The sequence below is a fragment of the Phoca vitulina genome, unplaced genomic scaffold (genome assembly GCF_004348235.1).
Source record: "Phoca vitulina isolate PV1807 unplaced genomic scaffold, GSC_HSeal_1.0 scaffold79, whole genome shotgun sequence".
Classification (NCBI taxonomy): Eukaryota; Metazoa; Chordata; class Mammalia; order Carnivora; family Phocidae; genus Phoca; species Phoca vitulina.
Genome location: NW_022589782.1, coordinates 651,938 through 662,290, shown reverse-complemented (window position 1 = coordinate 662,290; position 10,353 = coordinate 651,938). Strand labels below are relative to the sequence as shown.

Genomic DNA, 10,353 nt, shown 5'->3' with positions numbered 1-10,353 from the left:
AGCGGTCAGGACGGTGGTGCGGGCAGGCTGGCTCCTCGCGGGCTCTCGGGGAGGACCCGGCCTGCCGCTCGGGCCTCGCCCGCCATGGCCCACGGTGGTCTCACCTCGAGACCCTTGTCTCACATGCAGAGACCGCTGGGCGCGTCTTCCGTGGGCGCCACCCGTCAGCCCACCGCAGCATCCCACAGGCTCTTTCTGGGAAGGAGGCGTTTGGGTGGCTGTTTACCCGTTTAACTAGATAACGGACGCACACCCGCGGGGGCTCCAGAGTCCCCTCCCCGCTGGGCTCCTCGCCCATGCGTCCTCCCAGAGACGCTCCGGCTTCTGCGTGTGGTGCTCTTGCTGTGTTCATCATTGTACTGACGTGCAGCGAGCCCCTCGTGTCCAAGCGCGCAGTTCGACGAGTTTACATACTTATACAGCCGGGAAACCCTCGCCACATTCCAGACCGTGAACCTCCCTTCCACCCCAGAGTCTCCTCCGCCCTTGTCTCCCTCCCTCTGTTCAGTTGCTCTTTATTCTTGCGGTGACAGTGTGGCCGGATCAGACCCCGGACGGTTGCCTCGTCTCCTCTCTGCCGTTCTCTCTCTCAGTCAAAAACATCCTGCTCGAAATACCTGCGTGCCCAGTTGCAAGGGATGTGCTGTAAAAATAAGTTCCTAGAACCAGAAGCCCTGAGCCAAGGGGCTGCACCCCGTTAGACTCTGACTGATGTTCGCTCTGCACCAGGTGGGGCATCGTACCCACTGTCCCACGCGCGGCCTGGCTCTCCCCACCAACCTCCCCTATGGAGGGTGTCGGGAGGGGCCCTCACCTTGCCGGCTCCCCACCCCCCATGCTGATGCTGGGTGGGGGGCTGCTGGGCTCCACTCTGCCCCCTCTCCTCTCTGCCCACCCCTCCAGTCAAGACCAGCTCCCCGATTTTCTCAGCCTGAAGATCAACTTTCAAGCTCGAGACTCTAAGCGTCGGGGCCCTGCCCACACCTACGGCGACCCGACTTTTCTGGGCCAGCTGGAACTCTTTAAAGGGGGAAAATAACCTAAAGGGGTGGGAGCGGTGTACTGGGTGGAATGGCCTCCCCACCCAACAATTCATGTCTCCCTAGAACATCAAAATGGGCCCTTATTTGGAAATAGAGTCTTTGCAGACGTAATCAAGTTTAGATTGCGATTAAGGTGGCCCTAAATCCAGTGACGGGTGTCCTTATAAGAGACAGAAGAGTGGAGGACACAGACATAGAGAAATTCAGGTGACTCTGGAAGCCGAGATGGAGGGTGTGGCCCTAAGCAAGGAATGTGGGGCCACCAGGAGCTGGACGAGGCAGGAAGGACCCTCCCCGAGTGCCCTCCGAAGGAGTGTGGCCCTGCACACCTCGGGTTCAGCCTTGTGGCCTCCAGAACTGGGAGAGAATACGTTTCTGATGGTTAAATTTTTGGAGCTTTGCTATGGCAGCCTCAGTCATATAAGCAATGTTCAGGAAAATTTCCCAATACTCAGGAATAAGGCAAATGGGTGACACTGTGTCCCTTCATTGTATCCTCAAAGCCACGGTCCAGCCAGTCTGCCTGAGCATCATTCGGCCCTCCCAGGGAGCGTCGCTGTATTTGACTTACTGTTTATTATTGAACAGGCCCAGGTGCCCTCAAGCTAGACGTTCACATGTAGGAAACAGAAAAGCTGCAAGTGATTGATTTTCCTCTAAAAACGCAAATCACTTCTGTCTGGCAGAAAGGATAATCCCGAAGGTTATGGTTTATTGCCCCATGAGCTATTAACCTGTTGTAGGTCCAGCTTAGCAATCCAACTCCAGCATCCTTTCTTTTCCTCTGACCAGATGTGGATATATCGGGGTTGGGGCGCCCTTCTCAGAACCAGCTTTGCCATCCAGCCAAACCCCTTCATCCATGCATTAAATGAAACTAACACATGTGCAGTTTATATTTCTCTGAGAACTGTGTTTTCATCCTTTTGAAAAATATACTTTTGCAGCAGACTGTATTAAAGGGGAGAGATCTGCTATATCTAGTTCCAGGCAAGGTTCGATCCAGGGGCTGTCTTAAAGGGGGAGTGTCTCAGCCTGAGGTTGCGCACCCCCAGCTGATGCCAGGCAGGCTGTCTCCACCAAGGCCGGCCCACACTGCAAGTTCTTGGCAAAGCAGATGGTCTCTGTTTTACACCTCTGAGCTGGGGATGTTTGTTACACAGTGCCGGGTAGCTCGGACACTGGCTGCGTCACCTTGGACGAGACTTGACCTCTTTGTGTTTCTCTACGTGTGAGGTGAGGGATAAGAACACCTGCTTAACCGGGTTCATCCTTCAGATGCTACTAACTGAATGTCCACTGTATGCCTGGCACTGTTCCAGGGGCCCCACGCCAAACAGCCTAGTGTGGAAGAGGGGTTCCAGAAGCATCAGTTTCTTCCCCCACTTCTTTATCTGTGCGCCACAGACGAAAATCCCTTCCCTCCCTCCCAGCCAAACGTCTCACATAAAGCAATAATCATCTGCCAGGTACAGACGTGTCAATTAAAAGCTGGTTGTCACCTTGGGGTCTCCAGGCCTCCAGTGCTTCATTGGTCCCTCAGGGCTGCTGGATGGAGAGGCTGCAGGCAACCTTGGGGGGCAGGGCTGTCCTCTTTACCGCTGAGTGGTGTGATCTAGTCAAGTGGAAAAGTGCTATTTGCTGGGCAATAAAAGCGTCTTTTGTTCACTGCCCTGGAAACATATTAATGAATAACCCAGTGCGTGGCCCCTGGTTCTAGCCGCATGAAACGGTCGTTTATGTGACAAGATCAAGGTGCAATTTTCCTTTTGTAGTTTTTAGTGGGCCCAGAACACCAGGTTGATCAAGGCCTCAACGGCTGCAATGGGCTTTCCCTGTGGGCCCCCAACAGGCCCCAGCAGCATTCAGGGCCAGCTCTGCCGACACCGGACACACTGCTAAAATGCAACCCCAGGCACAGAGATGCAGTGGTGCACACTGAGGAGGGGCAGGCGTGCTGGGGAGCCAGCGAGTGAGGAGCTGGGTGCCTTCCAGAGGCCTTGAGGAAGGGGCAGGCCCTGAGGTGGGGGCTGTGAGGGCTCGTTGGCCAGGCGCTTCTCTGCAAGGCCCCTGAGTTGCCCGAACTGCTCCTAGTCCTGACATTAAAAGGAGGCATGGTGCTGGATCACGTCAGGGACCAGGGGGAGGGGGTAGCTGGTGAGCCCTGTTGCTGAGGCCCCAATCTGCTTATCTCTAGGGCCTGGCACATGGTTGGCACGCGGGTGGGATGGATGCACGGATGCAGGCTGGAGCTCCTGGCAGAATCAGAGAGCGCAGGTGCTCTGGGAGGGCAGTGATCCACTTCCTCCCTCCAGATGAAATCCAGAGGCCCAGTTTGGGGACGAGGGGTGGTTGCCTCGGGTACAGGGCTGGGAGGAGGCTCTGCGTGGGAGAGCTGGGGTCTCCACCGAGCCCTTTCACTGTTGTTCTTGCTGCTATAAGAACAATAGTAATAATAAGTGACCACCAGAGCCGTAACTGTTCTCGAGGCACTTCTAGTTTGTTACAGGTTGAGCTGCATCCCCCGCCCCCTGCGACCTACCCCCCCAAACCTTAGCAGGGGACCTTTTGTGGAAATAGGATCATAGCAGATGTAATTAGTCGGGATGAAGTCGTTAGGGTGCGCCCGCCCAGTGTGGCTGGTGTCCTTGTAAGCAGAGGACATCTGGACACAGACACACGGGGGGGACCCCACGGGAGGGTGAGGGCGGAGACGGGGTGTGCGCAGGAGCCGAGGAGCCCCAAGACTGCCGGCGACCACCGCGGCTCGCGCGGCCTGCGGCGGGGTCTCCCCAGAGCCTCCAGGAGGAGCCAGCCCCGCCACACGTCCGTCTCGGACGTCCGGCCTCCAGAGCCAAGAGCAATCGCACTTTGTTGCTGGAGCTGCCCGGGCTGTGACACTAGGGTGTGGCCGCCCTCACTCCTTCCTCCCCCGCAGGTCAGCCCCGCGGACACCTGGGGATGCAGAGGCGCCGCACAGCCTGCCGGACCCTGCGAGTGCACCTGCCCTTGGGCTTCCTGTGGACTGAAGCTGTGTGTCTTTGGGCAAACTGCTGAGCCTCTCTGGACTTCCGTTTCCTCCTCATAAGGAGATGACGGCTGGCCTCTGCCACTGGGTTGCTGTGAGGGTCAGACTGGAGGAGACTGGCAAGGACTGGGCAGAGCAGCCAGGCTCAGGGCCTTTCAGAGCCCAGCTGGGGCCGGGCCCGGGCAGGGGGCGGGGCCTGTGGTGCGGGGGCGGAGCCTCTGCGGCCAGGGGACCGGTCCCAGCGGCGGGGAGGGGCCCGGTCAGTAAGGGGTGGGGCCTTCCAGGCGGGGGCGGGGTCCGGCGGCGTAGGGGCGGGACCTGTGGCGCGGGGGCGGGGCCCGGGCGGCAGAGGCGGGGCCTGACGCCCGTGGCCGCTCGCCGCTCGACGTGCTCCGCGCTCTCGCGGGGCCCGCTCGGCGCTCGGCCCGCCGCCCTGCGTACGGCGCGCGTCGCAGTCCGGGGCTCGCCAACATGTCGACCGCCATGAATTTTGGGTCCAAGAGCTTCCAGCCGCGGCCCCCGGACAAGGGCAGCTTCCCGCTGGATCACTTCGGTGAGCGGCGGGCAGCCGCCGGGCTCCCGCGCCGGGCCTCGGGTCCTGAGTGCCCGGTGGCGCCGCACGGCCCCGCGGTGCAGGTGGGGAAACCGAGGCCCGGCGCGGCCCCGCGCGGGCGGGAGCGGGACAGGGCCGGGGCCCCGCGGGACGGCCCGGCGCGGAGCGGCTGGCGGGAGCGGGGCGTGTGGCGGACCCGCCGCGGCCGGGCCTGCAGGCTGGTAGCCAGGGACGCGTGCGCGCCTGGAACGCGGTGCTGAGCCGGAGTCCGGTTTGGGGGGAGCGTCTGTGGAAGCCAGGCTCCGAGAGTGGACTGACCGACTTGCCTTCACCCACGGTTTCCTGTGAAGTGTTTCACCCCCGCAGCGAAGGTGGACAGCGCCGCGTGAGCTCCCCGGGGCAGGTGCTCGCCTCCCAGCGTGGCGGCCGGCGTGCTGGTGGCGGAGGCGGGTTTTCAGAGGAGAAGCTGTGCAGCTGGTCAGGCGGCTGCGCGAGCACGTCCTGTGCTCGCTCCAAGGGGGACGCTGTTTTCCTTCTCGTTCTAGGGGAATGCGAAAGCTTCAAAGAGAAATTCATGAAGTGTCTCCGCGACAACAAGTTTGAAAACGCTTTGTGCAGACAGGAATCAAAAGCCTATTTAGAATGCAGAATGGAGAGGCAAGTACCTGCTAACGTCTGTGACTTCTCGAACCTTCCTCGGCTCCCCGGAAGCGTTTCTTCCCCCCAGAGCTCGTTGCAGCATGGCTCGTTGAGACTTCTGTCTTTCACAGCTGTGTGATTGCTTGCCCCTGGAATTGAGGCCTGCCAGATTAAATGGTACTAGAAGTTGTGTGGCAGTCGCAGCGACCTTTCCGTGAGTGACAGCGTCGTACACGACTGCGTTCCTCAGAGTATTTTCTTTCCAAATTTGGGAGCTGTCATTAAGGTTTCAGAACCGTACATCATGAAAATGCTGACTGAGCCAAAAGATTTGAAGGTTGTGGGTACACGGTTTCTTTCTTTCACGTTCTCAGACCATAAAAATGTTTTGTTTCATGTAGACTCAGCTGTGCTTCAAATGTGACGGGGAGACAATAGGCTATTTTAGAAATGATGAAAGACAAAGGATTTGTTCTGTCTTGACCAGCATTTACCAGAGCTCACTTTTAAATAAAACAAATGTTCCTAACTATGATCCGTTGAGATTTTGCTTAAGAACTGTTCTAGTCCTTAATGGGGAAAGGCAGGTAATTGTATAGTGGGGGTGGGAACTTTTATTTATGCTTTTTGAGCCCTTCATTAGCTCATTAAGGAATCCAGTCTTCAGATGGCTTTGTCTGAAGATGGGTTGACATAAACCAATCCAGTTGGAGCCCCGTTTCCATTTTCCCATAACAAACTCAGACATTTCCCTCAGGGCAAAATCTCTTGTGTTTCTCAGGCCCACAGGTGTGTTGAGGGCTATTTGTGGACACGTGGGACCTTGGGGATGGGCCCTTTGGGGAGTGGGGCCGTCAGGTGAGGCCCTCACTCTGTCTCCAGAGTTGTTCAGGCTCACCCGCCTCTCTGAAGCTTGGATTAATCACGTTGTGCAGGCCAGAGTCCCCAGCACACACAGGTAGCTGCTCCTGCTGGGAGTTGTTCCGGAGTTGTTCCGGAGTTGGGCTGCCTGTGTCCCCAGAGAGGCTCCTGGCCTGCCTGGTGAAGGGCCAGCAGAAGGGCCCTGTCTTTTCTCCCCATTTGACCCTGGGAGTGAGCTGCCTGCTCTCCGTGTGGCTGTGCCTTGCTCAGCACAGCTTCTGGAGACCAGCCTCCCCTGAGGCCTGCTGAGGTCGATGGGGACCAACGGATGCAGCTGGCCACTCTGTGGGTTCCGTTATTTCAAGTGGCTTCGCTGGCTGGTCAGGCGACGTTAAGATAAATTTAAAGGGTACATGTGTGTTTCTGACTTGGTCAGTGATTTTGGCCATAGACTTTTGGATGGTTTTTAATGAAAATCCATGACCACCCGGATTCAGTATCTAGATTTTGCACATTTGCTCCTCCTGCTTTTTACAAACTTCTTTTCTTCCCTTTCCCTTTTGTGCTGAAATCCCAGACATGACTTACTGGTTCGTGCCTCTGTATGCATCTTTGTAAAAAACTGGACCACAACAAGTTTTTAAAGTTGCCTCTTGAGGCTGTGGGCCGTTGTAGCCAGATGGGGAAGTATGTGTGCTGTTGTAGCTGTGGGCCACATTTTCTCACGGGAAAAGCTGTTAAGTTTGGGATTGCTTTGTTGGCAGAGAAAACAGCAAGTACACCTACGATCCGCGATCTCAAGGCTCTGTAATCATTTCACTTGGGTCCCCGTGCCGTGGGGTGGGCATCGGGCCATGCAGCCGCATCCCGGAGCGCAGGTTGGTGTGAAGGCCAGGCCTCCCGGAAATCTGGTTGCCCTAAATCATGCGCTCAATGCTGGCTCAGTCCCTAAAGTACTGGACTGGAAATGGGATGGTCTCTTCCCTTATGCTAAAGGGAGGCATTGAAGTCATCCTTTTGGCTTTAGAACTTGTTAAATGTTGTATTTGTTGTTTTTAGGATCTTGCCAAGGAGCTGGATTTTATGAAGATTAACAGATCTGTAGAAAGGATATCTTGAACCATGTCTTATTTGGCTTCTAGTTTTTTCCTCCTTATTCCTTCTTCGTGCCGCTAAACACGCAGGTCCGTCCTGTCGTGACGGCATGTCGGGAGGAGCACCGCTCGCCCTGTGCCCGGGTGGGTGTGCCGCCAGCCAGCCTGCCCTTCTGTAGCGGGAAGTCTGACACGGGTGTCGCAGGGCCCAGTCAGGGCGTGGACAGGCTGCATTCCTTCTGGAGGCTCCGGGGCAGAATTGCTCCCTGCCTTCTCCAGCTTCTAGAGGCGCCCGTGCTCCTTGGCTCATGGCCCTCCGCCCTCTCACCGCTGGCGACGGTGTATCTCTTCGACCCTTCCTCGCTTCCCATCTGTCTCTGATTTTCAGGATTCATGTGATGAGGTTGAGTCGTCCTGGGTGACGTCACCTCAGAATCAGCAGTTAGCAACTGTGTTTCACCTGTAGCCCGAATCCCCCTCTGCCATGGAGGGTGACACAGGCAGCACGGAGGGTGTCATCTGGGGGTCGTTGCTCTGCTGATCACAGCGTGGTCCGAGAGGCCAGTTTCAAGAACTGTCGGCCAGGTGGCCTCTTTTGCCAAGATGTGTTGAAAATTTATCATTGTTTTTCTCATTTGGGTTTAAGGAGTAGTGCGTGCATTCCATGCTGTAGAATTTAACCTGCTTCTAGATTAAATTGTACTGACTGAACTTTGCAATTCTGGGGACATTTTCCTGAGGGGTAAGTGACAGCCATTGTGAAGTTTGGATAGAGATCATCTCCCTGTGGGGCTTTGTGTTTCCGCAGAAGTGTGGCCTGTCCCCCTGGACCCCCGCGAACCTGCAGAAAGCGGGTCATCTGAGCAGGTGCCTTGGACGTCCCGCGGTGCCCAGCATGCTGGCTGAACTCCGGGCTGCCTGCACTGGCCCGCCGGGCTTGTGGGGGGTCCGCGGGCTCCGTGGTGGGAGCCGGGACACGGTGTATGAAGTGATGGCGGGCTGTGTGTCGGCTGAGCCTGGCGGTTCCTGTGGGGACGCTCTCCTCCCCCAACCCCCCCCCGCCAGGAAGCAGGATGGACAGATGCCTCTGAGAGTTCGGGTCGACCCACCCCCGCCCCCAAAACAAAACAGAATGAAACCTAGGCCTCCTGATTCCCTGGAGCGTGGGCGGCGGGAGGCCAGATGGGGGAGGCTCCTGAGCTCAGCACGTGCTCTGTGCGGGGCATCCCTGTCTTCGTGGCCCTGACTTACGTGGACGCGGTGGGAGGCTGGCACACGGCTGGTTATAGGGAGGCAGTGGGAGCAGGACACGGCCGCTGGCCAGCTGTGAGACCGTGCTGGGCCTGGGGCAGGACTGAGAGGACATGGAGCCCACACACCATGCATCTGGGTGTGTCTGATAACTCAGAGTAAAGCTAACAGATGCGGTGACCGTGAACAGCACGGGTCTGCTTACATACAGACTTTTTCAATAAATGCAGTACAGTCCTGGAAATACGTTTCTTCTTTATCATTTTCTTAATAACTCTTTTCTCTGGCTTACGTTTTGTTAGGATACACTTAGGTTATAGCTGAGGTTTCCGGTCAGCAGTAGGCTGTTAGTCCTTAAGCTTTTGGGGAGTCAGGAGTTATAGGCGGATCCTCGGCTACGCAGGTGTTTGGTGCCCCTAACCCCTGTGTTGTTCAGGGTCAGTTGTACCAAATAAAGTCTGTCCTGTCCTGTCCACACTTTGTCCAGGGCGTCTTCACAGGGACCTGGAGGCCAGGGGTCTGCTCCAGACTGGGCCCTCGGGGAGCCTCACCATAGTCTGCCTGCTTCCTTCGGGTTCTGGCTGTGCCCTGCGTTGGGGGGGTGGGTGTCTCTCTTGGGTCCAGAGGTGCAGGTGTCAGCCAGGAGGAGGAGGGCGCAGAGAGGCCCTTCGGGGCCCAGAGCAGCGGAGTCCCTGCCCGCAGGCAGCCCCCGGGACACTGGTTGGGTGGGATGGGAGTGAAAGCACAGGCCTCGTGCAGACGGCGCTCTTCGTTTTCTTCCGTTCTCGTAGGCAGCTGATGGCACAGGAACCCCTGGAAAAACTGGGATTTGGAGATTTGATCGGTGGAAAACCAGAGGCAAAAACTTAACTTTTAATGGAAGGAAGACCACCAGCTTCCCCGTGTTCCGGGATGGAGCTGTCGTGCAACCTTGTCAGCTGGCGGCTAATGGTTAGGTGCCGTGACGTAGAAGCTTCTGGAACGCCCTCCTTGACAGAAACAGTTCATCCTGATGTTTCCCAGGTTATTTTGAAAAATTATTGTTGGTTTTAGATCTCATTTTCCCCCAAGAGTGTTAGGTTTTATCTTTATGTCGCGCGTGGCAGAGTTTCTAGGGAGACCTGTGGCGGGCGGGAGGTAGGAGTGCGGAGTCACGCCCGCTTGGCCAGGGGACACGTGGCCTGGGTGACACGGTGACTCCACGGCGTGATACTGTGCGTGGCTTCCCGGCTTCCCGGTGCTGGCCCGCTGAGTGCTCTCAGCTTCGCCCTCCCACAGAGACACGGATACTGGGAGAAACTGTTCCTGGCAAAATGGTTTCCTTGTTGTGCTTCTTTGCACTGGTTCATTTCCTGTTTTTTTTTTAAACAAAATATAGAGTATAAACTTGGAAAGGAGAGATCGTCTGGCTTTTGACTTATTTGACTTAGTGATATTTTTCTGGTCATGTCTGAACACCAAGTATCTTTTAACCAAAGGCTCGTTTTCTGACAGGTGCAGACTGTTACAGTTTAATTATAAGGATCTGTCTATTGTCACTGGGAAACAGGGTGTCAGGACATGTGTAGTTTGCCTCACACGTGGTCCCCCAGCGTCTCCCTCTGAAAGAACATCCAGGCTGACACGTGTCAGGGCGACGGTCCCGGGGCATCTCGTTAGCCAGGGCCGCCCCCAGAGTTGCCTGCAGCCATTTAAACCTCACACGTGCTCAGGCCCTAGCCGGGATTTCGGGGCGGCCTCTGTACGCGGCCAGGGTTCAGGCTCACGCACGAACTGCCACGTGTGTGTGGTCTGGGCCCGGGCTGCCTTCCCTGGCTCCCAGCCAGCTGGCTTTGGTCCCAGCGTGGCTAACGGAAGACGGCGGACACATCCCCACCCAGACAG

The 10,353-nt window shown here is 56.9% G+C and overlaps 1 protein-coding gene across 3 annotated transcripts; it reads left to right on the top strand.

Moving 5' to 3' along the window:
• Positions 1-4,444: 4,444 nt before the first annotated feature.
• LOC116625586 (cytochrome c oxidase assembly protein COX19) lies at positions 4,445-9,435 on the top strand. Of its 3 annotated transcripts, none has more exons than XR_004298108.1 (3): positions 4,445-4,707; positions 5,170-8,085; positions 9,261-9,339. XR_004298108.1 is itself a non-coding variant. In XM_032394264.1 (3 exons), exons 1-3 carry the CDS (start codon positions 4,543-4,545, stop codon positions 9,337-9,339), a joined length of 273 nt encoding a protein of 90 aa, XP_032250155.1. In that variant the 5' UTR covers positions 4,445-4,542; the 3' UTR covers positions 9,340-9,435. The 3 variants fall into 3 exon arrangements, 1 of the variants encoding a protein (XP_032250155.1); XM_032394264.1 differs by having other exon boundaries at positions 4,445-4,624; positions 5,170-5,281; positions 9,261-9,435; XR_004298107.1 differs by having other exon boundaries at positions 4,447-4,624.
• Positions 9,436-10,353: the final 918 nt, after the last annotated feature.